We start from the raw sequence: 20,733 nt of genomic DNA, 5'->3' as shown, positions 1-20,733 counted from the left end.
AAGCAGCTTCGCAGGGCCGTCAAAGAGGACGGGTTAGGTAGCCCATACGCTTCCCAAATACTGCAGGATCTCGGCATGGACTTTTGCATCCCCCAAGACTGGGCCTCGCTTGCCCGTTCCATTCTTAACCCCGGTCAGTTTATTGACTGGCGTGCTCACTTCCAGGCGGAAGCAGCTAAGCAAAGTGAACAAGACGCAGCCCTTGGAGTCTATCATCCCCCCGAAGCCTATATGGGCACTGGAGCGTTTCTAAATGCGTCTGCTTATATTAATGTCCCTGCCACCTTCTGGACTATCCTCAGAGGCATCGCCTTACGCGCGTTTGCCAACTGCTCTGCCTGTCGGCCTAATAAATTCACCAAGCTCTTCCAGGAGCCGAGTAAGCCTTTCGCCACCTTTGTCTCCAAAGTCGAAGAAACCTGCGCTCGAAAGGTAAGTAACCCCCAGGCCCAATATTACATGTGCCCATCCTCAAATCCTGGAAAATCGTACTGTAATTCCCCCAACGAGTACTACTGTGCATACTGGGGGTGTGAAACACTAACCACTAATTGGAAGCCTCCTGTTCCTAATCATTACCTTACCTTAAAGTGGGCCCCTACAGGGTGCAAACTCCCTACTGTTAACTGGCTCGGCCAAGAAAGTAAGGGATCCTGCACACATCTTAATCTTACAGTGCAGCTCCCCACTGATCCCTCCTGGTTACTCGGTCAAACTTGGGGCTTCAGAATCTATGAGAAAGGAACCGACCGAGGATCACTTATTCTAATAAAAAAGAAGGCTGTAAGCCAACCATACCAAAATACTGCTTTAAAAACACCCTCTGGCATAGGTCCCAATAAAGTCATTAACCCCCTTTTTCCACAGCTCTCCAGCCGCACCTCAGCTCCAACCAGCCGCACCTTAGCTCCGACTAAACGCACTTCAACTACATCTCAAACCCCACCACCCCAGCTTCCTCTGCCCCCTTCTCGTTATTCCTCTCCCCTCCTCAGCCTCATCCAAGCCGCCTTTGCCTCAGTAAACTCCTCCAACCCCAATTTTACCTCATCCTGCTGGCTCTGCCTCTCCACCTCTTCCTCACTGTACGAGCCCGTTGCCTCCAACCTCTCCTTTTCAGAAAGCACAGAAAACAGCCCCTCGGAATGCAATTGGAATACCTCTGCCGTCCCCCTGACCTTTCATTCAGTCTCCTATACGGGAAAGTGCGTCCGCCCTCGCTCCAGTAACTCTCCCGACCTCACTGCCTGTGCCAGCTATTCATCTCCCAGCAGCTCGGCAAAATTTCTCATTCCTCATAAGTCCTCCCAATGGCTCTGCTCCTCTACAGGACTTACCCCCTGTCTCAGCACGAATATCATCAGTGAATATAAAGAAACTTGCCTCCTAATTGTCCTTATCCCTAGGGTCTTATACCACAGCGAAGAAGACTTCTTCCTCCGTCTGGAAAAAACTGCAGCTCCTGCCCTTCTGCAAAAGCGAGAGCCCATCACCGCCCTCACAATTGCCTCCCTCCTAGGTCTTGCCGGCACTGGTACCGGAATCGCTGCACTAGCCAGTCAAGGCTCCGCCCTAACTCACCTCAGGGCGGCTGTTGACGAAGACATTCATCACTTACAAAACGCTATTTACCATCTAAAAAATTCTGTCAATTCCCTCTCTGAGGTAGTGCTCCAAAACCGCCGAGGTCTTGACCTTCTCCTCCTCAAAGAAGGAGGCCTCTGCGCCGCCCTAGGAGAAGAGTGCTGTGTATATGCCAATTCCACAGGTCTCGTCGAGGACAGCCTGAAAAGGGTCCGAGAGGGACTGGAAAAGCGTAAAAGAGATCGTGAAGCCACCAGTTATTGGTCCAGTTTTTTCACTCCCATTCTCCCATACATCCTTCCTTTTCTTGGCCCCTTATTAATAATTATTCTAGCTCTCATCTTAGGACCCTGCCTCATCCGCAAAATTGTCCAGCTTGTAAGAAAACAAACGGATGCCATTTTTTCCTCGTTCGTGCAAATCCAGTATCAGCAACTCGCCACCTCTGACGCCCCCCACTCCAAGATGACAGCCAACCCTCTGCGACCTCAACGCCACCGGTCGACTCGCCAACCGCGAGGCCCTTCTCAATCACCTGAACATCGCTCTCACCTCGAGTTCCAGATTCTCTGAACCCCTGAACTTTAAACCCCTCACCTTCGCCCAGCCCGCTGCAGCGAAGCCATTGTCAAGCGCCCGGACACCACACCAACACTAAGCTCCAGCCTCGCTGAGCCACCGTCAACCCCTTTTTCCCTTCCCTGACCTCCCCCTTCCCTCACCCTTAGCGGGCCTCTCCGGTAAGGCCTCTTCCTCTAATTAGAAAAGAAAGGGGAATTGCGGGTGACTGAGCTTGTACCTCAACTTACCAGGCCTGGGCCAGGGGACCTGATATCACCCCCTGGGGAGGGTAGTGGGTACGGGCGTTAGTGCCCTCTGCAGCCCCCCCGAGCCTGGGGAGCGAGGTCAAGGCAGCTCCCTTTTCCTCACCCAAAATGCCACGGGCAGGGGAGGCTCGCCGGAGGGAACCGCCTTTCTCCCAACCGCCCTTTCCCCACTTCCTTATCTTGCCCACACATTCCCTTGTGCCAAGGCCACTCCTGCCACCACCAGCGCGCATGCACCGTGGCCAGAACAACTCCCGCCCGCTGCAACGGCTCCTGCGTCCTCTCAGAGCCAATCCTAGCCCCTCTCCCTTCAGTATTGCCATTTAAGGCTGCTTCACCTCTTTTCCAGCCCTGCCCTTCTTACCAGCCTATATAACCTGTAATCACCCCTGAATAAATCTCTTTGACGCATACTCCTACTGGATGAAGAGTGTTTTGTCCTTATCGCCGCCCTCCACACCTTGCACGCCTCCCGCCGAGGACCTGGCCAAGTCCTCCGCCTCGCCCTCGCCTCCGGGAAAGAGCCCCCGCCGCCGGTACCCTTTAAGCAGCCCCGAGAGCTGAGGGCTCCGCTACCGGCCGCCACTCCCCCCAGAAGCAGTAACCGCGACCGCAGGTACCCTGTCTCCCCCCACCCCATACATTCAGCTGTACCTCTTCCAACAGAGCTTGAGTGGTGAATCAAGGTTGAATTTCGAAAGTTAATGTTTCATTTCTTTTGAGGATTAACAATATTCTATTCTTCAGAAATGCCTATGCACAGGCATTCACTGAAATGGATTTCATGTTTAGGTAAGTCTCAGATCAATTTTCCCATGGCCCCAATTGACACAGAATTCACTAGATGACTCTTGGGCAAAGCAAGCTGCCCAATATTGTCCCTCTAAGTATGAGTGCATCTCACTGACCGGAAACTGCCCATATGGCTTCCTCCACTTGCCCTGAGATTTCAGTGATGTTGTAAATAATAATATCACACTCCAGCAGCCTTATGAGGAGCTCTTCTCGAGAGGTGGTCTGAAAAAGAAAATTGACAGTCATTTGTTGCAAGAAGCTAACAAGGTAACCTTAATATTTAGACTGAATGACAATTTCCAAATTAGATATGCTACTTTGAAGAGTCCCATGAGAAGCATCTGGAGAGAGATTGCTGTTTAAAATGAAATTTTAGCTCTTTTCTGTGTGTAGTTTTCAAGTAACAAAGAAGTTTATTAAAATAGCCTGGAACAGATGATAAAGAAAAATTGCATAATGATCTTAGGTACTATTTTTGCATCCTGCTTCCAATTCAGAAGGGACAAATTAGAACACACTAGAAGAAAGCATGCAAGGCATATATAATGAACTTAAAATCTATGCAAGATTATCTGAGCAATTATATATCATGAATCACTCAGAAGTGCTGACGAGTGATTAATTTGGATTATTTTAGAATCCTCAAGATGGAATGAATCTGTTTTCTTTGTAGATGTAATGTACCTTATTGCAGTTGACAGTTGGGAATATTTTTAAAATACGAAAACTTTTAATGGTTAAAAATGAAAAGTTCTTACATTAGACAAACAGTAACTGATAATCATTGGATTTTAACTAGTCGTCTCTTGCCGCATGGATGCCAGCACATTTCCCTACCATGTGATACTGGGGGTGGATATTAATGTAGCCATAAAAGGACCCTGCATTTCCAAAGCAGGATACGCAATTTTTGATATTCCCATGGTCCCGAGGATCAAATATTCCCCAGAGCCCCCCGACCAGTTGCATTAAAGCAGAATGTTTTGGATCAAACTAGTTATCATACCATTTGCTTGAAGAACAAAGCAAAAGTATATGACTTTCCTGAGGAAAACACAAGAGTGTGTTGGTGAGGTTAACACACCCATGTTACACTTAACAGCACGTGCTGCCAATCTTTTTGCACCCAGCCATTCGATTTCTTTTCTGGATTGAACATGCAAGAAGGAAGACGCTTTGACAATGTGGATTCAAACACCAATCTTCACCTTGCAAACAGCATGACACTGTGAAAGGACACATCTCTCCAGGTACACCTGGGACTGGTCTAGATTCAGGAATGACACACGAAGGAAAGGAAGAGAAGAAATTGGAGGAAAGGGAGGAATGGAAGACATGTGTTCCAGATGCAGTCCAAGAGAAAGAAGAGAAAGAATCTATGGTTCGAACCTGTAAAAGCATGAGAATGGCATCCCAAGAAAAACATGCATGCTTTAAAAATTATAGTTGGACTTATGCGTTGGCACATTTTCAAGAGAATAATTGTCCTGGCCAGATATTGCATGACCACGTTCCTGCATTCATTCGTTCTCCCAAAAAACATATGTGGGCACTTTTTGACCCTGGGGATACAGGTGAAAATGAATAATATATTGTTGCATTAAGGAGCATTGTGTGTGTGTGTGTGTGTGTGTGTGTGTGTGTGTGTGTGTGTTGTGGGAAGACTTTCAGCAAATTATTATAGTCTACTGTGCACCAAGACGTCACTGACATATGCAGCCTTTGTACAAATCACAAAAACCACCCGTCTTGGTGGAAAAATCATAAGAAGACACCCACTCTGGGGTGCACTGTGGCCAGCAGAACAAGCTGCTTTTCAATCCCTATTTGCACCATTAACTGGGCGCCCTTGTGCAGTGTGTGACTTACACAACCTTCCTCAGCAGCCCAAATGTGGAAAGTTCTATTACAAAGATTCATTTGGGGATTGATGGACCAGGAGGAAGACATGATTATGTCTCAAAGGAACTGACATTTGAGTTGAGTTGGAAGAGTGAATACAAGCTCAGGGGAAGATCACAGAATAGTAGGTGATTTGTTGAGCCAGGCAGACACCCCTTTCACAACCTGGACCAGCCTAACTCTTCCCATCTTCAACTCTCCTTCACCTTTCATGCAACCCTCTTTCCTTCTCTTGGCCCCCCTCAACCCATGCTCTAGCTATATCGGTGCTTTCCGTTCCTAAGCACACAGTACCCTTTCCCATGTGTTCCCCCTTGTGTGGCATTTTCTTGCTCCTTTATCTGCCTGGAAAGTTCTTACTTGCCCTGGGAGTGAGTCCAGCCCCAGCTCCAACACTGCCAATACCTCCAAAGGAAGATTATCCACCAGCTTTGTGCTGATGGAGGTTCCAGGATCTCCAGAGTGGAAGAGCTTCAAGGACTCAATGTGTTTGGCAGGAAGGAGCACGAAGCTCCACTTTCCTGACTCTGTAGATGGGACTGAGAACTCCTTTTCAGAGTGCTCTGTGCACATCTCTGCCATCATGTTTACGGTCCTGCCATGGAGCTACTAGTTGATGGTGCAGTGTCCCTGCTAGGCGGTGAGCTCCTGGTTCATCTGGGGGTGCTCAACACATGCTCACTGAATAGAATTCAGGTGAATGGTGAGAGATGATGGAAATCTGAATGCAAATGGAAAGGAGGGGAAGCCTCAAGAGCCTTGGGATTGAGGATCCATGACTAATTGGACATGGGAGGCCAGTGAAGAACCCACAGTGATACAGAGGTTTTCAGCTCTGGTGAGGGAGCAGTGCTTGATGAGTATTATAAAGGACTCTGTTGGGTTTTTGCAAACATCCATTCCCCCTTCCTTTTCCCCAAAGAACTCCAATTTTGTTCGGATACTCTCCTTCTCGGTCTTTCTTAGGGGAAATTATCTCCATCCTCTGTCTGATGGACCTGATTGATCGGGGGTAACTGATCAGTTCTGGAATGGATATGTGACTTAACTCAGGACAATGAGATTCAAGGAGATGCTTGCTGGAGACTGCTGGGAATGATCTTCCCTTTTTTTTTTTTTCTGAGATCTTTTGAAAGTTCTCTTCATCAGATGTCACTGTGTATGAATGTAAGTCCCTGAACTTTTGAAGCCTTCTTGTGGGCAGCTTGAGGATGAAGTCATCCCCAAAGGGGAGGCAGAACCCAGAAAGTAGCAGGAGAAAGAGCTGATGGACTTCTTTATTTATTAAGCCAATTGTGTTGTTTTTCTTCTTCTGTTACTTGCTGCCAAAACTAGCCCAAGTGATACAGATGGCAAGGTTCTTGATAAAAATTAGGAGCACAAAGGGCAGAGTAGTTTTCTAATAAATTTGATTTTGGATGTGTTGATTTAGAAGTATCTGCAGGACACTGGGTAGAGTCAGCTAAAAGGCAGTTGGATTTGTAAGTCTACAGGGCTGAAATAGATTTGAAAGGCATTAGCTTGTATGGAGGAGCCAGAGCTATAGAAGTGCATAAGACTTAGGAAGAAAACTTATTATGGAGAAGGAAGGAGGGAGCTCTGGGGAAAAGTGCATTAAAGAGGAGGAAAGAGGAAAGAAGCCATGAAAGAACCTGAGAAGGAACCCTCAGGTACATAAGGGACGTCAGTGTGCAACAGCTGCAGAAGGAGAGAAGGAAAGTTTCGCTTGGGAAGCCAGGATGCTGTGGCTGGGAAGGCAGGTAAGAGACATCCTTGGGACGTAGGAGCTCACAGTGACGTTGGCCTGGGCGTTGTCTGTGAAGTGGTGAAGACAGAACCTGTTGGCACTGGACAGATCAGGGAATGGGAAGTGAGGAGGAGAGCCACCAATGCGGCTGACCCCTCCCTGGAGGTCAGTGGTGGCAGGGGCCAGGGGGAGGTGGAACTAAGTGGTGTGTGTGTGTATACATTTTAAACAGTGGGAAAGATTTGAGCATTTTTATAGGTGGAGGGGAGGAAGAAGACAGTAATGAGTCAAGACTCTGAAGGAAGAGAAAGGGGGTAACTGATGAAGAGTGGTCCCAAAGATGGCAGGAGGGGACCCATTCATTCATTTCACAAATGTTTATTGAGGGCCTGCTTTGTGTCCATGCTATGGGATGTGCCAAAGATGCATGGATAAACAGATAAAGAAGACACAGCTATAGTCACTGGGACCCACAATGGACAGTTAATAACAAAGGGGAGTTAAAAGCATATAATCTAGGCTAGTAAAGGATGCTATGCAAGCACAAGGAAAGAGCCCAGAACCCAACCTAGGGGTGGGGAAGATATGGACGGTTTCCTGGAGGAGGGTTAATGGAGTTGGAAGGATGAGGAAAGGGGAAAGGTTTTTCCTGGGGAATGCATGGTCAAAGGCCTTTGGAAGGGTCCAGAGAATAGAAGGAGGAATTAACCTTAGAAGGGAAGAAGACACCCCTCTGGGAGCAATTTAAATGTCTCAGGATGAGAACCTCATCCAATTTGTTACTGGAGGCAGCACTATTTCTCAGGAAAACAGCCATGCCATTCCTGGCTGGCTTACTTCCAAAGGATATTTCTCTTTCACAGATGGTTCCCACCACCGCACAGAGGAAGGAGTACAGCAGAGAGAAAGGAGAATTTGATGCGTCTGAAAATACAAATTAGATCCAGTCTTTCTGAGAACGCCTAATTTGAATTTGGCTTCAGCAAAACATTTCAAGTGAAGAAACATTGTTTACTCCATCACAGGAGAAAGACACCCCTCCCCCAACACATTTGCAGAATAGAGGGTTTGAGGAACAAAGAGCAACAAAATATTGTAAAGGTGTTTTCTACCCCCAGTAAAAACCACCCATCTTACGGAGTATGTCTCCATGGCAAACTCTGGCCGAGAGCTTTCGGGTTTAGAAAGTGTGCCCACGATCTGGAAAGTGCCTTCCTTGAATTTCGCTGATGAGGGATCCGGGATGGCGGACTTATTTTCATCTTCCTCTTCCTCTTCTTCTGTGATTTCTTCAAGTGAAGCCCCGACTACACAGTTAGATAGAAACTGCAAGAAAACAGAAAGTCCCCAAATACTCGGAACACAGGAAAGAGCAGTCAATGAGCGATCATTCTATAAACTGACCTTGCGGAGGGCGTGCCGGTGTGTCATGCATGCAAAGGAAATGCTTTGTGCAATATGATCTCATTTAAGTTCATCCCCACACTGATTCAGTGAAGTGGATATTATTATTACCTCCATTTCATAGATGAGGATCTCAGGCTCAGAGAGCTTAAATTTTTACCCCACCCTAGAGACAGGCAGGGCTGGGATATAGTAAAAATATTTGTCAATACCTGTCCAGTAGAAATAGAGTGTGAGCCACTTAGACAATTTAAAATTTTCTAGTAGTCACATTAAAAAAAGTTAAAAGAAACAGATGAAATTAATTTTGATAATATATTTTACTTAACCCTACATATATCTCCAAAATACTATCATTTACCATGTAATCCATATAAAACTAGTAACACGGATAGAGGTGATGGTAGTACATTATTGTGAGTATAATCAACAGTGCTGGATTGAGTGTGAAAGGGGACATTTAGAATCATGTATGTCACTAGAAGGAAAGCTAGAGGCTAAAACTTGGGACTGTATAACAGTCAATCTTGTGGTGGACGATGACTGTGATTAACAGCACAAATTTAAAAAAGTTCTTTCATGAACTAGAACAAATGCACATCACTATTACAAGGAGTTACATGAGGGCAAATGCACCTATTGCAAACTATGGACTATAGTTAGTAATATTTTAATATTGTTTCATCAGTGGTAACAAATGTACCACAGCAATACTAGGGGTCAATAATAGGGGGGATAAGGGGTATAGGATATTTTGGTTTTTCTTTGTTTTGTAATGAAAATGTTCTAAATTGATTGTGGTGATGAATGCACAACTATGTGATGATACTGTGATACTTCGGATGGATTGTATGGTGTGTGAATATCTCAATTCATAACAAAATATTTTACACTCTTTTTTGAAATCAATCAATCCAGCTGATTGATTATTTTATGCTTACAGCACATCTTGATTTGGACTAGTCACATTGGACAATAGAGGTCTGAACTATGAAGCAGAAGGAAGTTGGAGAAGATTTTTGGGAAAAGCTGCCCTTGGGAGAGGTTAATGTGTTTCATGTGTATACATTCATTTTGTTTATATATGAATAAAAACATTTTTATTTAAATTTAAATGTATGCATATATTAATTTATATATTAAGCATGTATCAATAACCACAACATCATCATGCCTTGGAAGTAAAAACAACGTAACAAAAATTTCAAAAAGCCACATCTCATTTGCTCTAATTAAAAAACAGTCCCGGTTAACATGTAAGGTTGTCAGACAAGGTTCTGATTAATCAAGGAATAACTGGAAAATTCTCTGAAAATTGCTTTATGGATGATATAATGATTGGACTTTTGTTAGTTGTCTGCTTCAGCTGTGGTGGTGGAGTGGAGAGGGAACTTGGTAGAGAGACTAGAGACCTCAGCCCCCAAGTCGAGGTCCTACCCCTGACTTGGGCAAGTCCCTCCCACCATCGGGCTTCAATTTCCCAGTGGAAATTTTTTTCTTTTCTTTTTTGTTTAGCTGAACTGTTTTCTTTTAAAATTTTAATTTGAAGGTCCTAAAAAGAATCAGAGAAATTATGAATATATAATGTTAAATATTCTCAAATGATCTCTCAATCAGCATGAATGAGACAACTACAAAGAAAAAAAGTAAAAACTAATAACACAATAGCTGACAACACAACCGGGTCTTGCAATATTTTAAATACTCTGATCACTCTGGGCCCAGTTTTGGGAAATGGTGCTATATAATAATTAAAAGCTTTAACTGTACAAATATGAATTACTGAATTATTTTTAAGTATGTTGTTTCTCCACGTGATATGGGATTTACGGGTGAGAGTCCAGCTGATTGATTATTAGTATAAAATACATCCCGGCTGTCCGCCCACCACCCCAGCGTGGGTCCCAGCAGCTCGGGCGCGGAAGGGACGGCAGCAGCCAGCAGCAGCCCAGGTTCACGGAGGCTCTCAGGATCCGGCACACGCCCTCCCCGCTGCCGAGATGACCCAGGGAAAGGACAGCTCAGCCCGAGGGGTGATGAGGCAGCAGCCCCAGAGGAGATGGGAGAGGCTGTCAGCCAAACCTGCTCCTGCGAAAGTGGAAAGGAAGCCAAAAAGGGCAGCAGAAGGGTAAATCTTCAGACAAAAAAAAAAAAAAGCAACCAAAAGTAGAAAGGGGAACGAAAGAAAATGGACCGAAGTGGCTAACAAACAAACTAAAGATTAACCTGCGGAAAAAAAGGAGAAACCAAAAATGAGAGATCAAGGCTGGACCTGGTTATCTCCACGTATCTGGGCTCCCTGGTGGGAGCGCTCGTCTAGCCTGGGTGCGCTGGGGTCCTGGGGGCATGGGCCATGCCCAGGACGCAAGACCCTCCCTCCGGGGAGACCCCGACTGCGCCCCATGGCGCAGGCCCTGGTTGGGTCCTGGGGACGGGGCGCGGGACTGGGGCTGGGGCTGGGGCTGGGGCTGGGGCTGGGGCTGGGGCTGGGGGCCGGCTCTGAGCCGCCGCCGCTCACCTTCCCGATGTTCCCGCTGCTGTACGTGTCCAGCAGGTTTATGAACACTCTCTGGATCCGGATAATTTTCTCTGTCAGGACGAGAACCTCCTCTTCTTCGGTCATGGTGGGAGTCGCGCTGGTTGCTAAGGTGAAAGCGTCCTTTCGGTTGCTAGGGAGGTGGAGCCCACGACCCATGACGCAAGGGGTCCATCCGGCTCCCCGGGGGCGGGGCCTAGGGCGCTGGGCGGGGCGCTCCCGGGGGCGGGGCCTCGGCGCCCGCGGCTTCCTGCTCTCTGTGGGTTCCGGGTAACTTGGGCGCCCAGTGGATGTCCCAGCGGGAGTGCAGCTCCCACCAGGGAGCCCAGATACGTGGAGATCACCACCCTCTAGAAGCAGTGTGCCCTCGGGGAGAGGGCGTCCTTCAGGGTCTTCCCGGGCGTCTGTCACGAGGCCATGTGTTTTCATTTCGAAAACTCGATATTAAGTGTCCACTTGACTGGGCTGGTTAAAAATGTTCTGGTGAAAAGGTAAAGCGCCAGAGCCTCGGCCTCCCCTGAAATGTTGGCTTGACTGGGGTAACTTGACATAATCCTTTACTGCAAAGAAAAGCTGTTGCCCTGGAGCTTCAGGTCCAGGATACCAGAAGACAAAGTGTGTGGTACCCACTGTCCAGTCGACTGATGCTTGCTCCGCAGGGCTCAGTTGCTTAGGGGTTGTTCCCTAATGGTTCCGGCAAGACATCTGGGGCCGGGATGGAGGTGAGGGAACTACAGGTGATGGAGAGCCTTTTATGCTGGGGAAAAACTAACATTAAAAAAGAGATGAAAAAAAGGAGAGATGAAATTCAAATTCAGACTTTTGATTTCTTTCCGAAGGAGAGATTATACGTGGTTACTGACAAAAAGATGGCATTCAACTTGTGTATTATCACAGGACCATAAAAATTGTGGTGGACTATGAATATATTCTTCAGTTATTTTGGACTAGCATGATTATATTGAATTTTGTGTGTGTGTGTGTGCTTTGAACACTAATTGTTAAATGTGTATATTTAACACATGCAACATTTTTTTGTCGACTACCCCCCACCCCCTATACTGGACACTTCAATAAATGGAGAAGGTCCAGAATCTCCTGATAGCTTGGAGGGTCTGGGCTGTTGGGTACTCAGGAGATTGACTTTGAGTTCCAGCTCTGCAGCTGTTTGTGGGGGACTGGGACCAATCTTTTAACCTTCCCAAGGCTGTTAAATAGGCTATAAAACAGAAGTGATAATACCAACCTAATAGGGCTGTTATGACTAAATAAGACATGTGAAAGCATTTTCCAAATGGTCTCCAATAGTGAAATTATTGCTTTTTCCTTCAAGGCTAAGGCATACTTCTATAAATGAGGGCCTTCTCATTCCTCTTTTTCTGGATATTTTCTGTCCGTCACTCTCCCACCCCCTTTTTCTTTTTTATACATGTAATTCTCATTAAAAATTCTTTGCATTGATAAAATAACATTATTAACACTTCAAAATAACTCAAATTCAATTTGGGAATGGTTTGCTCATAGCAAAAAAAAAAAAAAATTTTTTTTTGAAGTATCAACAAGATAGTCATATTTGGCTCTCTGCCTAACTAAGCCACCTTTGTGGGTGATCTCACTGCCCTCCCTGCTATGTGGGACCTGACTCCCAGGGGTGTAAATCTCCCTTGCAATGCAGGATATAACTCCTGGGGATGAAGCTGGACCTGGCATCATGGGATTGAGAACATCTTGACCAAAAGGTGGATGCGAAATGAAACGAAATAAAGCTTCAGTGGCTGAGAGATTTCATATGGAGTCCAGAGGCCACTCTGGTGGACATTCTTACGCACTATATAGATAACACTTTTTAGGTTTTAATATATTGGAATAGCTAGAAGCAAATACCTGGAACTACCAAACTCCAACCCAGTAGCCTTGACTCTTGAAGACAATTGTATAACAATGTAGCTTGCAAGGGGTAACAGTGTGATTGTGAAAACCTTGTGGATTGCACTACTTTTATCCAGTGTATGGATGGATGAGTAGAAAAATGGGGACAAAATCTAAATGAAAAATAGGGTGGGATGGGGGGGTGGTTCAGGTGTTCTTTTTTATTTTTATTTTTTTATTCTGATTTTGATTCTTTCTGGAGTAAGGAAAATGTTCAAAAATAGATTGGGGTAATGAATGCACAACTATAAGATGGTACTGTGAACAGTTGATTGTACACCATGGATGACTATATGGCATATGAATATATCTTAATAAAACTGAATTAAAAAAAGTATCAACAAGGAAGTGCTGTCAGTTTAAATGTAAAAATTATGCAAGACCAATGCAAAACTGGAGTAAACATACTTCACCATTTTTTTCAAATGACTAGTGCAAACATTCTAGAATTCACTCACTTCCTCATTTCCAGATTTTTAGTCTGTGCATACCCTATTGCTATGCAGTTAAATAGGTAAATACTTTGAAAGTTATTTAACTGGTCATGCCACAAGAAATATAACATTTCTTTCTTATGGTTTATGCTATTGCTGTTCGGGCAGATTAGCTAGTTCCTTACAAGGGGGTGGTTTCCAAAGAATTTTGCCTACCAATAGGTAGGTAGGTTAGGAGGGTAGATTCTACTGATTAATTCTTCCATTATAGCAACTCACGTACCTTTCTTTTACTGTATTATTCCTTTCTTCTTCCACAATCAGCTTTCATATAAGGATTTAGTTAATATGTACTGTATGGGGTAGCTGGTAGTCAGAAGACCTGGGTTCTGACCCAACCCTACTGCTAACCAGTGGACCGCCAAGCAAGTTCCCTAATCTGTCCAAGTCTCAGCTATATCCACAGTAAATAAAAGGGATTGAAGGAAATGTCCTGAAGTCAACATGGCACATATTAGAATCTCAGTATTTTCCTTACCCTGCTCACCTTAAACAGCATGTTCTATGTTTCTGAATGCAGGACAGAGAATAGTGCAGTGGGCAGTGGAAGAAACTAAATGATCAGGACACCGCTAGCTGCCAATTTGCTGTGCGGGAAGTCTAACAATTGATTCTGGTGCCGGAGGGAAGGTGGGAAGAGTGTCATTATGGGAAATGAGCTGCACATCCTTTTCTCTTCATAATACCACCTCTTCAAGGATCCTCAGAGCAGACACAACTCATCAAAACATGGCTTGGCGCTTTTGCTAGACAGAGACATTTTTCAGCTAGTTTAAACCCCACATTACATTTCCTTCCCTAATTGGAACATACAAGCTAATGCAGAAAATGTGAAAAAGCATAAAGAAAATGAAACTCAGCTTACCACCTAGTGATAACTATTAACGTTATAGAATATTCTAATTTTTCTATTACATTTAAGATTATTTTTCAAAAGAGGTAATAGTACACATAGCTTCATATCCTGCTTTTTTCATGTAGTATAATCATTTTCCTGTGACCATTTTTTCATGATTTTTAGTGGTTGCATATTATTCCATTAAATGGGTGTACCATAACTTCACAGAGCCTTTCTAGCTTTTCATTAGAGAAAATGAACATCCTTGTAGTATATATTTTGCTGAATCATCTCCCTATGTTAGATTGCTAGATGTGGAATTACCAGTTTGGAAGTTAATTTTCCTTTCTTGAATTACTGGCTAGGTTGAACATCTTTTGAGTGGTTATCGGACATTGGTAATTTTTTTCCGAGTTGTTTGATCATATTATTTGCCCATTGTTCTCTTTTTTAAAATTGATTTGTAAGAGTGCTTTATTTAGAGGTGTTTCTTCCTTTCTTCTTTTTTCCATTTGGAAGTGAAATCAAGGCTTCATCTGGCTGATTCAACTATTTAAACTGCCTCAGTAAAGTGGAGGTTTTAATACCTGGGTTCTCATATAGTCCACTGAATTATCCATAGTTTAACTAATATCCTCTCTCTCTGTTCCTTTTTCATAGTAATAAAAAGAGCAGCTCCTTCACTTCAAATCAAAATGTAACAATGCAGAATTCAATAATGGAAACGGAATCTCTTCGAATCAATAATTTATCACAAAATGAACAATTCCAATTTTTAAACATACAATCACTTTTCATCATACTTAACTCAAAATGAGTAAACAGATTTTATTCAAACTTTACAAATACCCTTTACATTTAGCCTGAGATTAAGCATGAGATAGTTCAACCTGAAGTTAGACTTCATTTCCCAAACAGTTAAGCATCTCAAAATAAAGCTGAGAATGATCACGGGTTATTCAAACATAAAGCATTCCAATAAAGTTTGACAACAAATATTAATGCAAACAATTTTAATTTGCTCTGGTCTACATGATATCGAGAGCCTAAAAGTACTTATTTTAAAATAAGGTTAAGAAAGTTTGCAAATGATAAATTTATGAACGTGTCTCCAGATGCATAATTTTACTTTAACATTTCTACTGCTGCTGCTTTAGGTGACTCTTAAAAAAAGAACTCCCCATCATTATTATTCAACATGTACTTGAAAACATGTAGCAGCATGGTACAGTTCATCAAGTTTATAAATATTAGTACTTGTAATAAAATATAAAATACAGAGTTTCCCTTTTTCAAATATTAAGTCTCTGAATGTTTCATTCATCCTTTGGTTTCAAACCTGTACAACGCACTCACATTACACTGTAGATTTAGCATTGAGACAGAACACCGTACATTTGTTGGGAAAGGAGGGGTGCTGTGGGAATACCAAAGCACTACATTATAGAAAGTAAACATTGAAGCAAAAATACTTTCTGAATATATACTGTACATTATGTAAACAAACATTCAGAGTAAGAATCAACACAGGCCAAAATATTGTTTTCTAGGAAAGCAGAATCGTCCTTCTAAATTACACACACTAAAGATGCATTCTGTTAAGAAAAAGAATGGTGCCTGTTCCTGTATTTATGTGCTTAGATATCTTGGAAATGAATAATTATTACATTCATTTGCTAACGGTTTGTCCTCTGCTTAGCTGGCTGGCTGTTACAAACAAGGAATGCAGAACTATTTCAGTCCCTGTTTTTCATTTAATACTAATTAAGTAATATCAAACTAATTCATCTTTATTAGTCCATATTAGTAGTATAAATAGTTTAAGTGAAGCAGAAAATTTCAAAATTTGTGCAGGGGAAACTAGTTGATATTTTGTTTCCAATAAGGCTATAACAAAATAATTACTACAAAGTCAGTCCAAGCTAGTAGTAAACCCCTGATTTAGCAAGCTGAATCAAAGTTTGAAGTTAGATAATTATAATCCCTATATTACTGTGCAAATCTAGAATTCCCTATGTAAAAGAGAGTGCTGGCAGCATCATAGCCCTGTAATAACAGAATGAAATACTGATTAGGTTTTGAAATGCAGAGATACTATAAGAAGAAACTTGAATGTTTTAATAATTGTGTAACAGCAATGGCTTCAGAATTTCCTTTATGAATCAGAAACCAAGAAAGATAATTTAGCCAAAACTCTTCTGAGTCTAAAGTCTAAATTTGAAGCAAGAAGTGCTAAAGATGTAAAACCAAAGATGCATTTCCTACTATGATCATACGCAAAAATTTCAAGCTTTATATTAACATTCTGTACCAACAGCAGCCCCCTCTAAAAGGAAAAAGCTTAGTCATGACTGTCCATCTTTTTTCAAAGCTTCCAGTCTTTGAAGGAGTGCGTTTCCGAATGCTTCCCGGTAGGCGGGGCTGAGTGTGTCCAGTAAGGAGTAGATTGTTTCATGGTAAGGAGTCTGTAAGTGATCATCGACCTGGTCAAAATCATAACCTACCACCTCCAAGAGAAAAGCAACAGTGAATTAGATTATATCTTGGTACAGAAAACAAAAGCCAAATGCTTACTTACATGGGTCATTCTCTAATACCCCTATTTCTCTATCAAAAGTCAAAATATGCATATTTTTAATACAACCTTTAATATTTAACCAGTTTATAACATATAACACATAACATAGAAACACCACGAGCAAAGGGCTCTCTTTAGAATTCTTTTCTTAAAATTTAAAAGGTTTGATTTACTTACTCCTGATCCTAACAGGAATATAAAGTAGAAAATGAATTTTTAAAATGACACAAAAACAGTATTACATTTTCATATTCTAAAACACAGAATTATATTTAACTCCATGTATACTGAGATCTACTATTTTAAGGCACAATGATAACAGTTAATATAATATTAGTACATACTTTTATCATGATTTATTTAGTTTGGACTCTCTTTGTTCCTAGAAATTTAGTTTTAATCCTGCTTTATATTGAGTAAACTGAAAGGCTACTTTCCCCTAATGCATTACGTATTTGATAGGGACCAAGTTCAACTCTTTAAGATAAAAGGGAATGTTATTCTGTGTTTTTCTTTCTCCTTTAAACACATTTAAAATTTTTCTCTTGAAAAAGACACGGACTATTAGTTTCTTTTTTTATTCAAGATTTGCTCTGTACTGAGCAATATGAATTTGGTTTTTGTTGACTTGACTAAGACTTGTGAACTCCCTATAGAATCCTCAAACTCTTACGACACCTTGTTGTGAAGACAAAGAAGATGCAAGTTCATGCTAAAAACAGAAGTGGTGTAGTTTTGTAATGAAAGCACAGAGGCAGGCATCTCAGGAAGATGAACTGCGCCTCTTGAGAGCCATGCTCTCTCTGGCACCTTCTATGGTGCTTTACAGTTACCTGTTTGCCCCTCTCTTGCCCCTGCTAGGCTACTACCTTCCTAAGGGAGCGGGGAGCACGTCCAATCCATGGTTTAATATCCAATTCCTGACACAGGGTAGCTGCTCAATAAATTTTATTTATCAGACTGAAAAACAAATATTTGAGTATCTGCTACCTGCCAGATTTTATAAGTGATCCCAGCTCTTTCTGTATATTTTATTCTTATAATCTTCCCCCAAATCCTTTAAAGTTTTTGTTAACTTCAGGTTAAAGGCAAAGAAGTATCAGCTCAGAGATGGTGATTCCCCGAAGCCCACTCAAATTCATATTTAAACCTTCTGATTCTCTGACCAGAGCCTTTCTACCTCACCACAGCCACCTTGGAATTACCCAATGTAAAAACAGAGTTAATTTACCTGAGATCATTCACCTCTACTTTTCATTTGCCTATTTCTATTTAAGACCTCCCTCTAAACACTATAATCTTGAGTAAAAACTTAAGGATTTAGAAGGAGCACACACACAAAAATAAGTTAATTAAGAAACTACTCCCAAAACTAAGCAATTATCTACATGACAGCTGTGAGGGAATTCAGAGCAGTATAGCTGCTGGCCTTACAACTGGCTTCAATGTAAGAGATCCTTTTTCAAGGAATATACAGTATACATGATCCACATGGACCTTAAGCAAACTGAATCCAGTGAAATAAACAGCTACTCACACACATGCTTAACATAAAATTGTATGATAGTCTTACTTGCTTATTCCCTGCCCTCTAGCTTGGGATACTGTACAACTTTATAGGAATCACTTTTTAACAGAGATATAGAAACAGAAGTCAGAGGCCTCTGCCCAAGACTAAAGAATAATTAATTAATAAAGTTAAAATTAAATGTTGGCCCTTCTGGGAGGATGGCAGAGCGGACGAGGTGAAGCATGCTTCTTCTCTGTGAAGGACACTAGAGAGGGGCCGGAGGATGCCCAGGACTGCGGGTTCGGGGTGCGAGTGGCCACAGGGACTCCTATAGTACGTGGTGGGGATGTGGATGGAAAGGCAGAGATTGTGCCTCAAGGAATGGGGTGAGTTTATGCGGCTGGGACCGCCTCCTGGGCTGGCAGGGCCAAGACAGCTGCTGAGCAAGGGAGGGAGTGGTGGCTCTCCACACCCATGCATCCAGCTTAACACTTAACTGGGGAGATGATCCTCCATAGCCACATGGCCTGGAGCTCACGTGAACAAACTCGGGAGGCAGCAGACGAGTATTGACTGCATTTACTCTCCTCCCATGGAAGCACCAGGAGCCCCTCCCACACCCCAGAGGCTCGAGGGTGCATGGCATGCAGGGAACAGGGCATGCTTGAGCTGGAGGGTACCGCTGAGTAGATTCCCTGCTGAACTGCACAGGGCCCACACTGCACCCCCAGGCCAGCAGTCCCCAGGGCACAGAGAACTGCTGCACTGATTTGATTTCCACCTGGTTTGGACCCCACCCAGCACAGAGGAGAAGTTGGGAGAAAGCTGGCTTGAGAGTAAGAAGTGGCTCAAGAATGCCATCTGCTGGTAGAACAGGTAAAGTGCACTCCAGCAAGCTGTACGTCTGCCAAATTATACATAAATGCGCAAATAATCCTGAATTTCCCCAAATAACCTTATCAAGACAAGCAATTGCCCCAAAGCCAACAGAAAATCATAAAGCATCTGAAGAAACAAGAAAATATGGACAAGCGAAACGAACAAATTAAAAACCTGGAAGAGACATAAAATTTGGAGCAATTAATTAAAGAAGTACACACACATCTCGAAAAGAACGTCAGTGAAATGGCTAAAGACATAAAGGACATCAGGAAGACTCTAGAAGAGCATAAAGAAGAACGTGAAAGAATAAATTAAAAAATAGCAGATTTTATGGAAATAAAAGACACTGTTGATCAAATTAAAAATATACTAGAGACACACACCAACAGCAGATTTGAAGAGGCAGAAGAAAGGATAAATGAACTTGAGGACAAGGCAACTGAATGTGAACACACAAAAGAACAAAAGTGAAAAGAACTGAAAAATTTGAAATGGAGCTCAGGGAAATGATGGATAACATGAAGCACACAAATATAACAATCAATCCCAGGGGTGAGATGGCAGCATAGAGCGGTGTAGAATTTAGTTAGTCCTTTAGAGCAGCTAATAAATAGCCAGGAACAACAAGTAAACAGTCTGGAACAACTGTTGGGGGACATACGTGACTGGACACACATCATATACCAGCCTGGAATGGATGGAATGGCTGAGATCGCAGCATAGAACTGAAAGTAAAGCTCCTGAAACAGCGAAGCTGGCACCCCAATGGCATGGCAGACTGATTTGAAACACCTCCCTGTGGAAAAGAGAAGCAGGCTGCGGTCGGGGTTACTGCTTCTAGGGGGAGTGGCGGCCGGTAGCCGAGCCCTCAGCTCTCGGGGCTGCTTAAAGGGTACCGGCGGCGGGGGCTCTTTCCCGGAGGCGAGGGCGAGGCGGAGGACGTTGGCCAGAGTCCTCGGCGAGAGGCGTGCAAGGAGGGCGGCGATAAGGACAAAAACACTCTTCATCCAGTAGGGGTATGCGCCAAAGAGATTTATTCAGGGGTGATTACAGGTTATATAGGCTGGTAAGAGGGGCAGGGCTGGAAAGGAGGTGAAGTAGCCTAAAATGGCAATATTGAAGGGAGAGGGGCTAGGATTGGTTCTGAGAGGATTCAGGAGCCGTTGCAGCGGGCGGGGGTTGTTTCGGCCACGGTGCATGCGCACTGGCGGTGGCAGGAGTGGCCTTGGCACCAGGGAGTGGGTGGGTAAGATAAGGTAGTGGGGAAAGGGCAGTTGGGAGAAAGGCGGTTTCCTCCGGCAAGCCTCCCCTGCCAGTGGCATTTTGGGTGAGGAAAAGGGAGCTGCCTTGACCTCGCTCCTCAGGCTCGGGGGGGCTGCAGAGGGCACTCACGCCCGTACCTACTACCCTCCCCAGGGGGTGATATCAAGTCCCCTGGCCCAGGCCTGGTAAGTCGAGGCACAAGCTCAGACACCCGCAATTCCCCTTTCTTTTCTAATTAGAGGAAGAGGCTTTACCGGAGAGTCCCGCTAAGGGTGAGGGAAGGGGGAGGTCAGGGAAGGGAAAAAGGGGTTGACGGTGGCTCAGCGAGGCTGGAGCTCAGTGTTGGTGTGGTGCCCGGGCGCTTGACAATGGCTCCGCTGCAGCAGGCTGGGCGAAGGTGAGGGGTTTAAAGTTCAGGGGTTTAAAGTTCATGGGTTTAAAGTT

At 43.7% G+C, this 20,733-nt stretch overlaps 2 protein-coding genes across 6 annotated transcripts in view; both read right to left on the bottom strand.

Annotated features, from left to right (window-relative positions):
• AK7 (adenylate kinase 7) overlaps positions 1 to 10,935 on the bottom strand; it is an 89,563-nt gene extending 78,628 nt beyond the window's left edge. For both annotated transcript variants that reach the window (XM_037831914.1, XM_037831915.1), the window contains exons 1-3: positions 10,778 to 10,935; positions 7,993 to 8,181; positions 3,320 to 3,428 (exon numbers count right to left, since the gene is read on the bottom strand). In XM_037831914.1, coding sequence (XP_037687842.1) covers positions 3,320 to 3,428; positions 7,993 to 8,181; positions 10,778 to 10,882 — 403 coding nt within the window. In that variant the 5' untranslated portion in view covers positions 10,883 to 10,935. The remainder of the gene's footprint in view (positions 1 to 3,319; positions 3,429 to 7,992; positions 8,182 to 10,777) is intronic.
• Positions 10,936 to 14,786: 3,851 nt separating this feature from the next.
• Positions 14,787 to 20,733, bottom strand: part of LOC119531086 (GSK3B interacting protein) — a 46,373-nt gene continuing 40,426 nt past the window's right edge. For all 4 annotated transcript variants that reach the window (XM_037831910.1, XM_037831912.1, XM_037831913.1 and 1 more), the window contains one exon: positions 14,787 to 16,563. In XM_037831910.1, the coding sequence (XP_037687838.1) occupies positions 16,402 to 16,563 (162 nt within the window). In that variant the 3' untranslated portion in view covers positions 14,787 to 16,401. The remainder of the gene's footprint in view (positions 16,564 to 20,733) is intronic.

The sequence above is a fragment of the Choloepus didactylus genome, chromosome 4 (genome assembly GCF_015220235.1).
Source record: "Choloepus didactylus isolate mChoDid1 chromosome 4, mChoDid1.pri, whole genome shotgun sequence".
NCBI classification, from domain to species: Eukaryota; Metazoa; Chordata; class Mammalia; order Pilosa; family Megalonychidae; genus Choloepus; species Choloepus didactylus.
Note: the sequence above shows the minus strand (reverse complement) of the source record. Positions and strands in the feature narration are given on the sequence as shown.